The following is a 20090-nucleotide window of genomic DNA, read 5'->3' as shown; positions in this document are numbered from 1 at the left end:
CAATACTATTATTAATTATTATTATTATTATTTGAATTAATATATAGCCGCATAACAGAAATATATCATATAAACTTTTTTTTTTTTCTTTAACACTTTTATGTATCAGTAGCTACCTGCTGCTTTGAGGTTTGGCACCCTGGGTGAGTTCTTCAGAATAGAGTGTAATCTATGACACAATGGTAATGATTTATTAATTAATAAAGAAAGAAAAACAGTGTCTCACTAATTATACTTTTCTCGAAAAATTACAGAGCGTAATGTACGTTCATTTGAAAGTCGCCGCCCCACAAGATTTCATGTATTTTCTTCCATTCTTCTGGGTAGACATTAGGACCGCGCAGACTCTACGGCTGGAGCGTTATATTACTCCAGTATACATGCCCTAAACAACGGGGAACTGGGGGATCGACCGGAGATTATCTAACCGACGACTTTTTGCACTTTTGATCCAAGGAACCGGTGTGGATGGAGTTTACGAATCCCTTTACTCAACCCGCACGTTTTACCCACTTGAATCATATCTTCTCTGGCCGCAGAAAGTGTGTGGCTCACTTTTTGGTTTTCCCGTGGAGGAGGACCCTCTGTTGATCCCTCTGTGCGCCCTCTCGGTTCTCCATTCGCCAGACGCGGAGCAGAGCCGCATCACCATCATCATCAGCGCTCGCGCTGCCTCTGTGTACCCTGCTATCCCACCACCATGAATTCGGATATTAACATGTACTTGGGGCGAGAGAAAACGGGGATCATGCGAAAGAGAGCCCTGCTCCTCAGGAAGGGCTGCAGTTTCGAAATAACGAGGTGAGTTGATATGGGGAAGGGGGTTTTATGTGGGGAGTGGGCATTTTTTAGAGCACCGCATCATCCGGTTACAGGATGGTGGGATTGTAAATTATCACAGCAGTGTGTAGGGCATCTGAGATAGACATGTTTTACTCAAGTGTGTGGGTTTAGACTAGCTTTCAGGGGGATTTGGCATAGACCAGCAGCATATTAAAGTGTCTTAAGGCTGTCGCTAGGGATCTCAGAGTCAACAAATCTTTATTGGCATGATTGTCAGCATATATTACCAAAGCATATGCAGCATTCAAATTTTTGCAATAGACAGAAAATACAATAACAGAGAATACAGATAATACAGAAAATAAATAAGATTAGAAATAAAAAAGGGGAAAACTGAATATAATGGAAATTGACATATGGATATAGCATACATGTGTCTGTGTGTGTGTGTGTGTGTTTATATATATATATATATATATATATATATATATATATATATATAAAATATTATCTGTATTTTCTGTTTATTGTAAAAAATTGAATGCTGCATATGCTTTGGCAATATATGCTGACAATCATGCCAATAGCCTAAATACATAAATACATACACACATTTCTTGAGAGTTTAGACACAAGCCATGGTCCATTAAATGCTGAGACATGAGCCTCTAATGGCAATAACCCACTTTTTCCATCGGGATTCCCCATGAACAGTCGTGAGGAGATCCAGGTTTTCTGTTTGCAAAACAGAAGATGTACTCAGAGAGCTAAGGCTTGATAATTATTCTTTCCTATAAATGCACATCTCGAGTATCGACCCGTCACTCTTGTATTTGCAAGAGTATTGTGTTTTCAATGTTGTTTTCCATTTATGTCAGTGAAAGTGAAAGGATGATAGCAGCGTAAAAGCTCATGCTCAGTAATGGTTCTGCATCAGTGTCAGACACACCAACACAAACACTGGTGGTTAAGCACATGAATGTAGTGTGTCTGTGTTTGTGTCAGAAATGCAGAGATAGCCTACATGAAGGAGAGAGGTCACACCCCATTTTGGCCTATCTCCTGTGTTGGGACCATCATAGTGTAGACTGCAGTATTATGCTGAGACAATACTGTATAGCCTATTTCTACTGAATCTTAGGTCATTTTGAAATGAGAGACCCTGTATGCACAGTAGTCTAATACAAGTTGCATATATGCAACTCTGCATTGGTCTTTCATTAAGTTGCTCTTTGTCAAATAAAAATTTACCACATTACTGTGCCCATATTACATGTTATTATAATTGATTAGTAGGCTTATAATAAGGGGTGTGCATGAGCGGTATTGACAAAAAATAATAATGATGAACAGATGATATTTTGGTATACTTTGTCAGGTTTAGGACTACCGTGGACAGTTGACTCCTAAAGTTTTTGTTATTCATCATATTCTGCATGGTGCAGCAGTGACAGAAATTACATTTTCCAATAAGTTTAAATAGATTTTTACCTTTTATCTGCATTTTTACCTTTACAAGAGCAATTTTTTACCTAATTAAATGTAACCTATGCATAATTTATTATGTCAACTTATTACATTTAATCAAACATTCAATTAGAATAATAAGACACTATATGGCTGTTACCAATCAAATGAAATCAGTATCAACAAAATCTGTCTTTGCAATGCATGGAAACAGAAGCTGTGGCATTTAAATGTATTTACACAGACTCTTTAATTCAGCTCAGAGGTGACATGAATGCATTTAACCTGCTGTTACAAATGCATAAATAATGTTTTGATGTTTTAAAAAATAAAACATTGATGATATATGAAATGATTTTAAAACTGAAAAATACTTTAAATATGAAAACAAAACTGCCAGTAGGTGGCGGCAAGTCACTGTTAATGAGCGAATAATTGAGTCATTATTTCAACCGATTCGTTAATGGACTGATTCATTCAGGAATGAAATAACTCTGGCTCTGTGTGTTGCTCAGAGACACAAAACAGTTCTGCAGTGGCTTTGTTAGGAACTATTTTCGTCGGCGAAATAGAGCAAAACAGGCAAAAATGTGTCTAAAATGTAAGTCACTTAATTGTTTATTAAACTAGTATTAAATCAATATCGCATTTGCAATCGTGTTTATATTTGGGGGGAAAACGACACTTATTGTGTGATTGCTTATATCAAATGATATAGCCAAGACATTTTTACTGCATTTTAATATTGTAAATCACGCAGTGAGAGGGTGCACTCTAAATGTGCACGTGCAGTAGTCTAACCTAAACTGAAAAGGCTACATCACGCAGTGTATGCACTCTCTAGGAGTGTTTTTGTTTGTTTTTTTGCGAATGAGGGACATACTCGATAATGTCAGATTGCGCATTGTTAAAACATCAATTACAATATTATCATAGATGATATATATCGCACACCTTTCCTTATAATATGATAGTTCTTGTTGTCAAATTTAGCCAGCGGAGCGATTTTTTTGTATTACTCATCTTGTCCATGTTTGCGTATTCTAGACAGACTGTCAGTCTGTTATTTAGTGGTGGAGATTGTTCAGAGACCCTTTCTGCTGGTTACATAATTATGCAAGTATGTGGTGACAAATTGAATCGTTGAATCATTCATTCCAAAACAATTAATTCAAATCACTTATTCATGCAGGAACAAAACAAGGGACTGCCTTTATGAACAAGTCATTGAATCATTTACTCAACCGAGTTGTTCAACAACACTGAGTCTTTCATAAACTAAACAAGTGACTGGCTGCATCCGAATAAGCATACTTCCCTACCATGTAGTAAGCAAAAAATATTATGTGAAAAGAGTAGGTGACAATGATCTACGCTTCCCGCGACATTCTGAAGTGCACATCCAATAGGCACTTTACTATCCCATGAGGCCACGGGAGAGGATTTGTGAATGGCAGTGAACTGAATTGACGTTGGTAAGTCACATGACAATGACAACATGATGAATTTAGTACATCTGGGTTACATTCATAGGACACACATTCATACTAGAACACACATTTTAATGTTTTTATTCAGAAAAGTACCTACTCATAGAGTATGCGATTTTGAATGTCATTGAGTCATTCATTCAACCGAGTCGATTCATTCAAGAGAGAAACTCATGTGTATTGCTCAGATATGCAATGGCTGCTGCTACTATAGTTGTGGTTCAAAATTAGACAAACTGGCAATAATGTGTCTAAAATGTAAATATTAAACGTACAGTATGGGATTTTTTCTCCACTAGGGGTCGCTAACCTATTTACAATAACAAAGGCGTAGTTTGATGACGCAACATTTGCTAAGAATTATGGATGTTGTCGTCAACGTCAAGCCGACCGATCTAATAATGTTTATGGATGACTGAATACATCGATGCTTTTATCATGACTGTGATATGAAGCAGTTCGGGATTGCTAAGAGACAGCTATCAGCTCCACACGCGACGCGAGTCCCGCGGATATAAAAGGAATATGGACATTTCATTCTAACGTTACCGAACTACACGCAGAATCACTACTCACAGGTCAGTTTATTAGACAAATTAAACTTGTGAGGTAACGCAGCGCTGTTTCACTTGGTCTAACATTACACTAGCACACTAAACTGCATTTGAATGTGTTGAAATGTAACTTAACTTATGTGTTAGTTTGTCTGTATGAGACTAACGTTAGCAGTAACGTTAAGCTAGATCAACATTAGAATAACATACAGATCATATTCTGACATTTTATCATTGTTGAACTATATAACATTGATTAGTTTTATGTAAATGTGCTCACCTGTTTAATAAAGTACATGTAGGAGCGGTCGAAGTCTCGGACGTGGAGCTCTCGTTTGTATACTGTCTATGGGAGCTCTCGGCATCTCGAAAACACCGCGCTGATATTGATTCTCGTTTTAGTTCTCCTTTTTTATCCAAAGTCTGCTTGCCATGGTCCATAATGTTTGAACGAAACAACAACAGCGTGCAGATAGACATTGCGAACTACAGTGGTCGACGTCTGTCGTCTTGGTTACTATCAGAGGGCTCTGGTTACCATGGCAGCACGAGCGGAAACCAGGGACAACGCGGATATGACGCCATTGACTGCGACATAACGGAAATAAAGACACGGTCCGTGTCTTCGAATTAAAATATTAATTTCTCTGGATTTAGAAGTTAATTGGAACTGTCGGGATAATGTAAATACACAACTTTAAAAAATATATAACATATATATAGTGATTTTTTATATTTTTAAAGCAAAAAAAATACATATTGTGCCTTTAACTTATTGTACGTTGAACCATTACAAAAATCAACTGCAGAGAGTGCATTAAGAATGCTATTGGTCTGAATATATCAGCTGTGATTGAAGCACTTGCAGGTAGTTACACAAAAACAAAGTCTGTAAAGTGTGACCAAAAATTGCTTATTATCTTCAATAGGCTCCATGGAATGTATCTTATTTCTATAAAAGCTACACAAATCCCTTCCCATATAAACCACAAATTACTTGCTCCCCAAACAAGCAGCAAATTACTCCTGCGGACAGACTTGTTGTGTTCAGACAAGGGCATTGATGAGGAGGAGAATGCATCAGCCCCTAACGACATGTAGGCGAGAGGCTCACTGCTTTCATTTTATTCCTCCATAATGTTTTATCATGAAGACAGCTTTTTCTCAAGTGGCAGAGTATAACATGATCATTCAATTGTTTTGAAGGCCACACACAAACACACATGCACAGTGCTGTATGTCTCTTTACAAAGAATGTCTTGTGAAATGCAGTGAAATTGGTGAAGGCTATTATAGTGACAAAATAGTGCTGTCCATTATGGAGTTCTATGGTACTGTATGTCTGTAACAGCTTTCTATTTTGCCTAATTTGCTACCTATTCATGCATGCACCATTTATTTTGCTCTCGCTTATCTACTTTCTTTTGTAACCTCTCTGTCAGGAATCAGTTGTAAATACCTCTAATGGGACTTTAATTTCCTCAACATTATAAATCATTCAAGACACACAGATACCTGTTGTTTATTCTTGTCTTTTTTCAGTCGTTCAAAACAAACTAAAATAATAAAATGTAAGAAATTGAAAATCATGAGAGAATGAATTCCAGACTCCCATCATTTTTTTAAAAATAATGAATTATATTTAATTACAAGACATTGTATTACAGACATACTGTAGTACAATAACAGAGCCACATTGTGACCATAGAACGTATAGCAAAGCATTTTATAGCCAGTTTTTTCCTTTTCACTATAGAGAAAAGAGAACTAATGTTTTCTTGTGAATTTGACAGTTGGTTTTGTCTTACCTACCTCCTTTGTATTGTCGTCATAAAAAAGCAGAAATAACAGTAGACTGCCAAAGCTCTCCACAGGACAATACAAGAAAGGATCGCTGCTAATGTAGTTAAACACAAATCTCCACATGCACAAACACGCCATAACTTTAACAAAAAAAAATCTAACAATCAATCAATCAATCCTGAATTTCAGAAGTTACAAAGAAATTACAAAGAATAATTATTGAAATACTTGTTAACACTTTATTTGACAGTGTCCTTGATGCACATCTTACATGTACTGTACTTACTACAGTAGCCTAATAACAATAGTATAAGTTATCAATGAATATTACTTATTTGTATAATTACACTGTAACAAGGACACCCTAAAATAAAGTGTAACCAAATGCTCATGCCACATTTATGCCTTGATTTTAACCTGTCCTTCTGAATTTGAGCACTCATTGCTAAGCAATCTACAATTAATAAACAAGTTATCAAACACAAGCCTGCATTGAGCATTCTGTAGTTATTACTGATGAGAGAATGGTGAACATAGAAATGAGTGAGAAAGTTCATGGCACTATTTAAGCTGTTAGGGTGGAGATGACACTATATGACTCACACTGAGTTCATTTGTGTTTGAACGTGTGAATGTGTGTATGCTGAGCAGCTGAACACAAACTCATCCAGTAACCTGAGCATGAGCCTGCGTATAGTATCTCATGAATCTCATTTGAATCATTTGGATTGTGCCTGCAATTAGACTAAAGAAAAGACTAAAGTTCTGGCTATTTTCAGCCATCTCTCTCTTTCTCTCTTTGGCTTCTGAGCAGCCAGCCCTGCAGTTCGTACCAATCTGATAATACTAGCACTACAGCTAACACTAATCACTCTCAGCTGTGCGGTCTGCATGTGCTCGAGCACAACCTCCTCATTTGCAGAGAAAAATAGACGGAAATCAAGCAGAGGAATAAAAGAAAGAATCCCGCTCTGATTACAGCCCTATGTAAACTTTCATTCCGAGCCCACATATGCTTCCATTTAAGGTTTAAAGACACATACCTACACATTAGTGTTTTTCGCTCGAGGAAGCCTCACTAGGAAAGACTCTCTTCCCGTTATAGCAACCCTGGAACGCACCCACCGTAGGATGGATGGAGCTTTTTGGAGTTTAGCCTTTTTATAATACTGGTGGTTAGCTCCCCACCACAAGGGCATTCACACTGGGTGTGTGTAGCATACATTTAGCGGTGTAGTGTGGGTCTGTGTTAGGATGGCTAGGGATCTTTAAATAGGTTAACATTAAGTTTTATAAGACTGATCAAAAGGGGGGGGGGGGGGGGGGGGGTGTTGTTAATGTTACACAACAATAATGTAACAATAATAACAATAATGTGTTGTTAATGTTACACAAACTATGTCCCCATTCGCCATCTCAGTCTGCCTTCTAACTATCATCAGAAACTCTTTGAACAACTCAGAACGTCAGTGGAGAAAGGCATAGTTCACCATAACATCGCAATATACATCATACATCCGCTATATTGCTAAATCCACCCGATTTTTCATGTCAAGAAAAAAATATATCGGAAAGGTATTTCTTGAGACTCCCCTGCTAGTTCGCTGTTAATGTCACAGTGTCTGGTTTGTGTATCCCTGGTGTCCATTAGAGGTCCTCTTCCCCACGGTGTCATCCTATTCATGAACTGCATTCCCCACAATCCTTGTCTGTACCAATCACTGTTCATTGCACTCAGCTGTTCCCCGTCATCATTGTACCCAGCTGTTCCCTGTTATTCATTGTTAGTTCTTTGTTATATATGCCCTGCCTGTCTAGTGTTTGTTACTGATTCCTTGTCTATTATCACGCCACTTCTGTTCCCTGTGTTTCCTGTTTGTGTTCTTGTTTTTGGATGGATTTATGATGACGACTAATTGCCTGGACTGGATTTATGCTTACGGAATTCCCCAATAAATATATTACTGCTATTGGATCTTCCCTTTTCCCGTTCCTTCGTGTGTGGATCGTGACAGTTAAAGGTGCTGTATGTAACTTTTTCACTCTACTAAAGCATAAAAATTCCATAATATGTTTGCAGATATTAAGGAAACATGCTGAGTTCACATACTCGTTTCTCTGAAAAACACTTCTACAGCCAGTTATTTTACTTTGAAATGTGCATTCCGTGTTGGAATGTCTGTTTTTGTTTTGGTCTGTGTGATCTCGCCTACTGCCAGTTCACCCAAATCTCTATGAACAAGAGCATATTAAAACGCGGATAAATCAACTCATCAACTTACTTAGGGCCCTATCTTGCACCCAGCGCAATTGACTTTGTACACCGACGCATGTATAATTCCTATTTTGCACCCGACGCACAGCGGACTTTTCCCTCGACAGACACACGTCGGTAAATTAGGGAATGAACTTGCGCTTCCGGCGAAAAGAGGAGGCGTGTTCTGGCGCAAACGTTCCCTGATGCTATTTTGCAGTTTCAGAAAACAATTCCACCACAGACCAGGAAAAACCTAGTCTAAAGTCAGTGCCGCGTTTTCAGTGGCTCGTTCAGATGCTATTTTAAGGGCGCATGCTTGGCCATAATGTAGCGTGTGCACAACGTGCATACACTTTGATTCTCTCATCTACACACAGATGCAGCAGTTGCCAATTTTGAAAACCATACATAATTACAAGGAAAATATTCCACATGAGGGAAATCATTGTGGTGTTCATGAAGATGTGAAAAAATAGGAATAAATAGCTTACCATTGTTAGGGGTTAACAATTTAGGACCCAAGGACCAGATGTTTGAAAGAAGACCCGGAGTCAGAATTATAAAAAATTGAAGAAAAGTTTTACTGAAGATAGTTTGCAGTTTCATCAGCAGAAGTCAGCTTCAAGACTCACACAGGAGTTCGTAGGCCACCTCGCTTACAGTTACAAAGATCAGCAGTTATACCATTTCCAAGGTCTAAGCTACGTCATTGCTTACAGGTTGAATGATTCTCATTGGCTAAGAAATAGATAAACATAGTCATTTTCCACACATAAAGATAGACTGAAGCATATCTCCATAGATTATGCAGCTGACACTCGGACCCTGAAGTCAGGCACGTAGTGACCTTCCTGGTTGCAGATTTGGGTTGCTGGGTGCCAGCATGTCCCGAACAACAACTCAGTCAATCTCCAATAATGCCAGTGGTTCCTTAACCTGTAACCAAGAAGACTAACACACACACCGACACACAGCTTTTCCAAGGTTGGATTTGGCCAGGCTCTAACTATAAACAGGAGTCTCGTCTCAAAACATCAAGATAACAAGTTATTTTTCTCAAGGATATAGGACACTTTAGTCTAAATGGAAAATATAGGCTTTAACTGAGAAATGGTCCCTTAAACTATAGACTTCAATGACCCCTATGTGTTTTAACATGTTGAAGACCTTTCTCAAACACAAAACCAGTCCCCATTTCATTTCTGGAAGCCAGGATAAATAGGCAAGCACTGTTACTGCATTCAGATATCAAATACAGACATTAAAGAATACATGAAAAGAACATTTCAGTAATCACACTGGTAACTTCAATAACCAAATAAAATCTCCAGAGAAGTAATTCAACCCATGTGATATTTAGAAGGAAAAATATTGATTAATACCTTGATTATAATCACTCATTACATATACATTGAAGCAGCAGTGGATTCCAATCCACCCCCTTCACCATTTACCCGCCCACAAAGTTACTTGCGTTTCGCGTTTGATACTTGCGTTTCAGATCGTTAAAATAGGGCTCTATTCGCACGGGATTAGTATTACCTAGGGACCTCCGGTAATTTGTAATAATCGCAGAGGTCGTCTGTGATTTTTATCCCGTGCGAATCTGCCATGTCTGTAAAAATGTCTGTAAAATTTCCCCCAAAAATTACCTACCGTATTTCGGCCAACACAGGGGTCCTCTGATAATACCAGTCCCGTGCGAATCCCCATGTCTGTGATTTGGGCTGTTTTTCTGTGAGCCTATCGTTTCCTAAAGAACGTAATAACCATTATGGGCCGTTTAACAGTCCATTTTACGTCTGTATTAAAACTATATTAACACTAAAATCTCTCGATATGCTCTACTCCAATCCGATTATAGTTTTTCTCCAATAAAAACTATAAAGTGCTGCAAAAGAGAAAACAAACTACTACTACGGACGTGATCCGGAAGCTCAACTCGGACCGTTGTCATGGAAACATCAAATTAGGTATTTTGGCGCAACATGGAAGCTCTTTTGGAAAGTTTGGACGCTTTTTGTGGTAGTGTAACTTCTGTATCGTGGAGCATTTCTTTGTCTCACACGGCCTCTAAAGACGTCCATCCTGTAAGTTGTAAATATGGACAAAGAATAAAAGAAAAAGAAGATATATATTTATACAATAATATGATATTCTATAATATATATAATATATTTCTCTAATAAATTGGTTTTAAATAAGTTATTTTTTTGAATTGCAATACTGCAGCGCGATCTTCGTTTCAGCACGTTCAGCTAGTGAAGTGTGAATGGGTGGGCGCACGCTGTAAAGTCCGTAAACTCGAGGGAATTATGAACATTTATTTGCCCGTGTGAATGAGCCACCAAAAACACAGACGTCAGGGGGTAATTTCTTAATTACAGAGGTCCAGGGGTAATACTAATCCCGTGCGAATAGGGCTTAAGTCTCCTTGGCTTTCATTGTCAATTGCGCTCGTTCCTGTTGCGTTCCTCAAACTGGCAACCCGCGTGAGCGTCCAGTCTGAGCAGGAGGGGGCGGGGGAAACAACAATCTTTTGAATTTGGACTGCAGTGCCTATTTGGACCACTAGCTGTCATTCTTACAGACTGCACCTTTAATGATATGCTTTTTGAGCATATTTTTGAGTCTTTTTTGAGTCTTTTTTTCACTGCAGTTTGAAGGAGAAAATACTCAGCAATGGTGTTGACTTATGAATTTGCACATGGTTTGTCTTAAAGCACATTAAAAACACCAAATAGATATATAAACAACGTTAAAAACTTGATTTTCACCACAGGGGGACTTATACAGAAATACAGGCTGGTGTGTTAGAGCAGGTCTGGAATGGGTCAAGGTTGAGCTCCTATCAGCTAGTCTATTTATGTATAGTTTATCCAGTTTGCCCCATCTGGTGGTCAGTGACCATCACTTCTGATTATAAGATGTAATTAATATAGCAACATGTTTTCATATTATATGTGCAAATAATTAATGTAAGTAATGTCACATGATCTTTTTAAAATTTTCAGATACATAGTTTTAGAAAATTCAGATACATATTTTCCATTTCTGTTACATATTTAACTAATGGAAATTATCAACATTTCAGTATTTGTATATTTATATTTTCAGTATATTTCAAAAAAACATTTTTGTTGAAAAAGCCTACATTATTATCTACAGTAAGTAAAAAGTGACTGAGCGTGACGGGAGTCATTGGGTTGGAATTTAAAATCCCCCAAAAAATTATTCGGTCATTCGGTCACTCACCCTCAAGTTGTTCCAAACCTGTATGAATTTCTTCCTTCTTCTGAACACAAAAGAAGATATTTTGAATAATATGGGTAACCAAACAGTTTATGGACCCCATTGACTTCCATAGTATGGAAAAAATAAAATACTATGGATGTCAATGGGGCCCATCAACTGTTTTGTAACTGACATTCTTCAAAATATCTTCTTTTGTGTTCAGCTGAAGAAAGAAAATCATACAGGTTTTTAACAACTTGAGGGTGAGTAAATTATGACAGAATTTAGATTTTTGGGTGAACTATCCCTTTAAATAATTTAAGATATTTTCTGTAATTCTTCCTAGTGTATATTTTATTGGATGGACACTCACAAAAATCTCAGAGCTTGCTGCCTTTGGGTGCCTTCGCTTGCTGCCTTTCTTGACAGTAGTGAATTACCTTAGGAAAAGTTTAGATAGAGATACCTTTTTAATGCAACTAGTCAAAAGACATTGTAGATCACATTGCAAACGGTATCTGGTTCTGCAATAAACACATATTACCACTAGAGGACACTGTGGTCAAATATATGGAACCCGTTGGATTTTAAGACCCAAGAACCAGGTCATAATTTGGCTGTACTTCCCCAAGTCAGTTGATATTTTCGGAGAGATCTGTACTTGACACAAAGCATTTCAGCAAAAGAAAAAAGTACAAAAGATAGGTAAATGGTCTGTTTACCTCCCAATGGTCTTGTAGTAGCCTACCATATATGATACACAGATTGAGGCACAATACAAATGGTGGCTGGAAGTTTTGCTGTTAAGATCCAGCCTATAGTATTCCCTAAAGGGCATCCAGCCTATAGTATTCTCTAAAGGGTATGGAGCATTGGTTTAATATGATTAGTATTGCACTCTGTTCATCCAACAGCATTATTATTAGGTTTAGATTAGATCACTCTGATCATGCTGAGAATTTTGTTTAATGCATTTGCAAAAAAAGAAATTAAGGAATATTTGCTTTGGTACATTCTTCTTTCCTCAGGGAGAGTTTAGCCCTAACATCTGCCCTCAGTCTGATCTGTTCTAAAATGCCAACAGTTCACAAACTGGGCTCTGAAAATGTCACCCTGTCAGACACACCATGAAGAATGACCCCAGTCTTTATCATAAGGACATAACCTTTGTGCCACAGCTGCCCAGCTGCCGATATGTGCATTTATATGCATGTTTGTGTCAAAGTTATGATTTTTCGGATCATCTATTCTACATCCAAGTTTAAAAGGGAAAAGGTTGCTGTCCTGTCCTATCTGGTCAGAAATGCTCTTTTCTTGTCCTTGTGTTCTGTGTTCATTTAGAAAATTCTCTATTATTTCTACTGGAAGTTGTTATGGCTACTGTTTCTCTCAAACTCCCATGAGATTTTAACAAAACAAAAGGCACTCCTAATATAGCTTTAACACATTATTTGATGTTTACAGTGTATAATAATACAATAATAATGATCAAACAAAACAAAACAATTTAGTTAAAACTTATGTAATCCACTTCAGCCAATAAAATTAAAATCTATTACCATGTGCTTGACATTTTTGGCAACAAGGAAGTAAAGGATATGTTGGTCACATACTATCAAGGCTCCATAGTGAGTTCATTTTAAACATGAAAATACATATTCCATTTTTTTGTAAATCATTGTACATCCAATTGTACCTTTTTTTTCTTCTTTTTTTTCTTTCTTTTTTACAGTATAATAGTCTTTTTGCTTGTGTTTTGGGTTGATATTAGTAAGTTTTATAGAAGACAGAGTGGAAAAGCTGTACCTTTTCCAGAAAGTATTGATGATAGTGATGGCAGTGCATCAGAAAATTAGGTTATAGTAAGAAAGGAAGAAGATCGAAGAGGATAGAAGCAGTGAGGTTGATGGCAGAGATGAAGAATATAAGTCATAGATTGTTGTGGAAGTCAGGGATTTGGGTGCATTATCCTATGCCAGTTTGGAAGATGTGATCCAGACTACAAAGGTCAGATGCCCTTGGTCAGATGTCATTGCCTATTGGCCTCACTACACTGACAAGCAGGGATGCTCCAAAAATGATGACTTAAAGGGGTCATATGATGCGATTTCTTTTGTCTTTTAGTCTTTTATGTAGCTGTTTATGCATGTATAAGATCTGCAGTGTTACAAAGCTCAAAGTCTCAAACCTAAAGAGATATTCTTTGTAAAAGTTAAGGCTCAGCCACACCTTCCTAAAAAGTTTTGTTCAAACACGCTCCCACAAATCTACGTCAGTCTGTGGGGGCATAGTTTCATAACAACGCCCAAATGTATACGCAAAGAAAGAAGGCATAACTTTTATTCTCGCTGTATTGTTGGCGCCAGTGGCGCCATGTCGTGGAGACGCTGTGTTTTTCGTTGCGAAAGCAAAAATACTTTGTTTGTCCTACCAAAAGGACACAATTAGAAAACAGGTTAAGCTTTATTTACAACACTGTTCCAGAACAGTGCAACCAAAATATTCGACTGTGTGCTGCGCATTTTTCGGAGGACTGTTTCCAGAACCTGGAAGAGACAAGGCCAGCTGTGCACAAAGAGTGATTCTAAAAAGTGGGGCAATTCCATCTCTGCAGAACATTCTGGTGCTTCTGACTCTCAGACACAGCCTGTAAGTATGTTTTCATATTTTAAGAATTAACTATTCGAATGTGAGTTTGAGCAACGGTCCTAGTACTGAGCCTTGTGGTACGCCATGCTAAACTTTTGATCGATAAGACATCTCTTCATTTACTGCTACAAACTGATAACGGTCAGGTAAGTATGATTTAAACCATGCTAATGCAATTCCACTAATGCCAACATCATTTTCGATTCTATTTAAAAGAATGTTGTGGTCAGTTGTATCAAATGCAGCACTAAGATCGAGTAACACTAATAGAGAGATACAACCACGATCGAATGGTAAGAGCAAATCGTTTGTGACTCTAATGATTCTCACTAGGGTACGGTCTAAATCCTGACTGAAAATCCTCGCAGATACCATTTCTTTCTAAAAAGGAACATAGTTATAAGTCATTATAATCAGTAATTATGTCCCCAATGAAATAAAATCTTACCAATCTGATACGTTCTGGTCCAGTCACGCTGGCTAAATTGATCGATCAGCTTGGTCATCTGCATTTTCCGGATCAGATTCAGGCTCTAATTGATAAGGTTGTACCGACATTATCACCTGTCATTATTGCTTTGGGAGCTGATGTTATGGTAAGGGGCGTGACACTTCTGTCACACGCTTAAGGTATCTGTGCTAATCACAATGCGCTGGAACGCTGGCCAATCAGAGCACACCGCGCTTTTCAGAACGATGATATTTGTAAAAATGTACACGTTTCAGAAAGGTGGGGCATTAGGTGGGGCACAGAGATGCAACAATAATGTACGGTATGTGTAAAATAGGTAAACTGGGAAAAGAGCAAACTCGCCCCCGTGCAGAGGATCTCTTTTGGAGCTGGACTCAGTCCACCAGACGGCATGCCTCACAGACAGAGGAATGGCCAGTGCAGAACTGCTTGAATATTGTCAAGAGCTGAACAGTGGTCCCATTCAAACTTTTTCAGAGGCTCCTGGGGCATATGGCATCCACAGCCGCAGTAACGCCACTGGGTTTGCTTCATATGAGACCGCTTCAGCACTGGCTTCATGGCCGAGTCCCAAGATGGGCGTGGCAGAGCGGCACGCTCCGTGTGACAATCACCCCAGCCTGCTGCCAAACCCTCAGCCTGTGGTCAGACCCTTCGTTTCACCGGGCCTGAGTGCCCCTAGAACAAGTGTCTATCCACAGATGCCTCCAACACCGGCTGGGGGACCACGTACAATGGGCATGCAGTAGCGGGGATTTGGACGTGCCCCAAACTACATTGGCACATCAACTGCCTTGAGTTACTAGTAGTACACCTTGCTCGGAGCCATACTGCTCGGCAAGCATGTGCTGGTCCATATGGACAACACTGCGACCGTTGCGTACATCAACCATCAAGGTGGTCTACGCTCCCCTTGCATGTCACAACTCGCCCGCCATCTCCTCCTATGGAGTCAGAAGCATCTGAGGTCGCTTCGTGCCATTTATTCCCCGGCCTGCTCAGTCGTGCCCCCGACGAGCACTCACGACAACCTGTGGCCTCGGGAGAGTGGAGACTCCATCCCCAGGCGGTCCAGCTTATATGGGACCACTTCGGGGCCGCACAGACAGATCTGTTTGCCTCTCCAGACTTGTCCCATTGCCAGTTGTTCTTTTCCCTGACCGAGGGGACCCTCGGCACGGATGCACTGGCACACAGCTGGCCCCGGGGCCTACGCAAGTATGCGTTTCACCCAGTGAGCCTTCTCGCACAGACTCTGTGCAAAGTCAGGGAGGAAGAGGAGTAGGTCTTTGTAGTTACCCATTATTGGCCCAACCGGGCCTGGTTCCCCGAACTGATGCTCCTCTCGACAGCCCCTCCCTGGCCCATTCCTCTCAGGGAGGACCTCCTCTCTCAGAGACGGGGCACCATATGGCACCCGCGTCCCAACCTCTGGAAACTCCATGTCTGGTCCCTGGACGGGATGCAGAGATTCTAGGTGATCTACCACAAGCTGTTTTCTCTGTCCCGTCCGCACTCTGTGCCTGTACGTGGATAGAACACAAAGCCTCAGGACCTCAGACCAGCTCTTCGTCTGTTACAGAGACCAGCAGAAGGGAAAGGCTGTCTCCAAGCAGAGGTTGGCCCATTGGATAGTGGATGCCATCGTCTTGGCGTCCCAATCCAAAGATGCACCATGCCCCCTCGGGTTGCGAGCCCACTCCACTCGGAGTGTAGCTTCTTCCTGGGAGGTGGCACAGGGTGCCTCGCTGACAGATATCTGTAGAGCTGCGGGCTGGGCGAAACCAAACACATTTGTTAGATTCTATAGCCTTTGTGTTGAACCGGTAGCTTCCCGTGTGCTCTCTACTCATAGAAGCCAGTCAACACCGTAGGCCCCACTCGAAGTGTCGGCTTGCTGCGTCATTTCCCTCCTATGGACTGCATACATGCGCTATTCTTACGAGTTCCCCGTTTGCCAAACCCTGTTGAGTTCCTCCACACCCCTCCACACCCCCCAGGCCTAGCACTCGTATGCATTGGTGGAACCTGTGCTAGGCTGGGTCCCATGTGTTGTGATCCCTACGGCGATCCCATATGTGTTTTCGTCCACGGTACGGCTCCCTGCGGCAAGCCCGTGTCTTTCCCTTGGCAGAGCCCGCTATAGGCTATATCCCTGCTATAGGCTGGAGCTACCTCAGTGACATTCCATATGTTGTACTGCCAGAAACGGCCAGTCCGTATGTGTAACTTCCACATGATACCTCCCTACTGGCATGATGTGGCTTCCACAGCGTCTCCCTTTCCACTGAAATGGCACACTTTCCCAGTGTTATCCAAGTCTGTCTGAGTGGGTCATTCAGAACAGCAGTGGACTTCCCTGGCCTAAGCCCTGTCCTATCTCCGCCTCAGGGATCAGGAGGCTTTTGCTAGGCACTGGAAGTTGGCGATTGTGTTAATTGAGATCCCAATCAGTACGGTACATCCGACTCACGTCGAACGTGACTGAACTGAAAGGGAACATGAGTCCCGTCGCCACCATTGCTGGACCACCGCTGGCCCCGGGCTCCGCTCGGCTCCTCAGCGGAAAAACAAATATGTGACGCACCTTCTGCTCATTATATGCTTGCGCTGCGAGGCAGAGCAGCTAATGCAATTGTTGCATGCCAATGTGCATTTGCTCATTTTGTTACACTCGAAGTAGATTGGTCTTTCAAAGCGATCCCAATCAGTACGGTACGTCCGACTCACATCTCTGTTCCCTCCTTCAGGGAACGAGGGTTAAATACGTAACCGAGACGCTCTAAGTGAATGTAAACATCCTGCAAAGTTTTAAATCTGAAAGTGCACCGTATAGTCATGTCATGTCACCTTCATTTATATAGCGCTTTTAACAAATGGACTGTTTCAAAGCAGCTTTACAGTGATAATAGGAAATTAAAGTAACAGAGATTGTTTTGGCTTTACAGCAGCTCTAGAATAAAGTTATTGTCCAGCTAAAGTTATTTTTGATCGATTAACTTCCATTGCAAAGATCATTACTTATTAACTTAGGGGCCGCTTACAAGACACCGTTCTAACAGAAAACCCTTAATGCGCTCCGGCCCACTCATTCGCACAACAACATTGTCTGGTGGCTCGAGAACTCAAACCTTGAAATAGGTTCCAAGGTGCAAGCCCTGAAGAAAATATATAAATATTAAGTATATAAAGTTATTGTCTCTCAAAAGTAAGAGTCGACTCCGAGTCAATTAAATGAATAGTTTTTCAAACGTGTCCTAAGCCCTTTTGTTGTATCGTCAAGACGAAAAGTTAGCATATTGCACGCCCCTCTTATTGCGCGCACAGACACCAGGGAAAACTTGAACCCCCTCAAACACTGTAGCTGATTCCTGTGGATACTGGATAGCATCATGTCGAGAAGACGCTGTGCTCTACAATGTGAAGGTAAAGCCAGTTTTTTGTTTTTCACTGCCCAAGGATGAGCATGTAAAGAGTTGTTAAAGTTCATCTTTACAACAATTCCACAGCAGTATAGCCTGAACCTTATGCTGTGTTCCCGTCATTTTACTGATGACTGCTTCTTCAACTTAAATGCGTTCAATGGTGGATTTGCAAGCCGGTTGTTATTGAAAGATGGGTCATTACATGTACTAAGTGTCAAAAGCACAAGTATTGCAGAAACAATACACTTCCTTGCAGCAAAGATTTTCGCTTGGCATTTTAATACAGTTCCCACTCGTGCACCTAAAAAAATTTGGTAATTAATTAGTCTGTGACGTGTTACACTGAACTAACAAATGGCGACAGACAGCAAGATTAATCAGATTACAGCACGTTACTTATCAGACATTCTTACTCTGATTCTGCATGTTCCATCGGGCCTGAAGTGCCATAAACTACATTGACACTTACCATTGAGAAAGGTCCTGCTCCAGTCGCGTTTGCGAACTCGTTTCCTCGTCGGACTCTGGCTCGAATTGTTAAGGCAAAATTGATGCCATGTCTGTTTATACACTGTATAAAATTTTCAACACTTGACAAGCCGTAATCCTGTAATGGTGATGGGCGTTCCGTCTCCGACAATCTCTGCATGCAGTATATACCAATCACAACTGACTGGGTCATCTGACCAATCACCACAGATTAGCGTCAAGCAAAGGAGGGGTTTGGAAAAATTAATCGTTGAGCGAATCCTTTGGGAGTCGTTGAGCAATTAAGGTAAAAATAAATGCATATTATTAGACAATGAAAGTGTTTTTTGTCCTTGCATGCATGTAAACGTGTTGTTCGGACAAAAATAGGAACCTTTCAAATGCCATAATAATGGCACTTTAATAGAGTTTTTAATGGTTTTTTGAAACACTAAGACCTTTTTACTACTTTTCACTACTTTTCAGACAGTGAAAATGCATTTGGATGTGTGTGACATTTCAGACAATTTGCCAAAAAGAATTTACCCTAATAGGACGAAGTCAGTTATAAATGATGGCACCCTTAAAAAAGACCAAAGGTCAGATGTAGAAAACTAGTTCTGAAAAATGATTTTAGTCTTCAATATATGTAAAATATATAGTAATTCATTTTTTCTAGCTGTGATTTCACTTTTTTTTTTGAACTCCCATAGAGGGTTAGCCACTGTTAAACAAGTCACATTTACACTCAAATATCACCCCCTTATTGATATTTCTAAATTACTGGATAAATGTTGGTAACATATCATAACTAACTAAATAACGAAAGATTAAAAATTAATGCAAAAACTTTTAGGCCTCTATAATAATGCAATATTATTAGCATATTATTCAAAGGCTGTTTGATTGCTAAATTATGCATTTGCATTGTTTTCTTCCACTAAAAGGAAAGGGTCCTAATGAATGTTGATGCTTTAGTAATGTTTTTATTGTGCTTTGTACAAATAGAAATGTAAACATACATTAATATATGTGACCCTGGATCACAAAACCAGTCACATGTCGCACGGGTATATTTGTGGCAATAGCCAACAATACATTGTATAGGTCAAAATTATACATTTTTCTTTTATGGCAAAAATCATTAAGATATTAAGTAAAGATCATGTTCCATGAAGATATTTTGTACATTTCCTACTGTAAATATATAAAACATTTATTTTTGTGAGTGAATGCAGCACAATCGCAAACATAAATGGACAACTTTAAAGGCGATTTTCTCAATGTTTCGATTTTTTTGGACCCTCAAATTCCAGATTTTCAAAGTTGTATCTCGGCCAAATATTGTCCTATCCTAACAAACAAACAAGCTTATTTATTCTTATTTATATATGAGATGTATAAATCTCAATTTCAAAAAATTTACCCATGTGACTGGTTTTGTGGTCCAGGGTCACATATTATTATAAAATCAACCTATAAGCAAAT

At 39.6% G+C, this 20090-nt stretch overlaps 1 protein-coding gene across 4 annotated transcripts in view; it reads left to right on the top strand.

Moving 5' to 3' along the window:
• The first annotated feature begins 335 nt into the window (after positions 1-335).
• garnl3 (GTPase activating Rap/RanGAP domain like 3) overlaps positions 336-20090 on the top strand; it is a 66500-nt gene continuing 46745 nt past the window's right edge. For all 4 annotated transcript variants that reach the window (XM_084113226.1, XM_084113222.1, XM_084113224.1 and 1 more), the window contains exon 1: positions 336-801. In XM_084113226.1, coding sequence (XP_083969352.1) covers positions 701-801 — 101 coding nt within the window. In that variant the 5' untranslated portion in view covers positions 336-700. The remainder of the gene's footprint in view (positions 802-20090) is intronic.

Source organism: Abramis brama (assembly GCF_963993115.1).
Source record: "Abramis brama genome assembly, chromosome: 5".
NCBI classification, from domain to species: domain Eukaryota; kingdom Metazoa; phylum Chordata; class Actinopteri; order Cypriniformes; family Leuciscidae; genus Abramis; species Abramis brama.
Note: the sequence above shows the minus strand (reverse complement) of the source record. Positions and strands in the feature narration are given on the sequence as shown.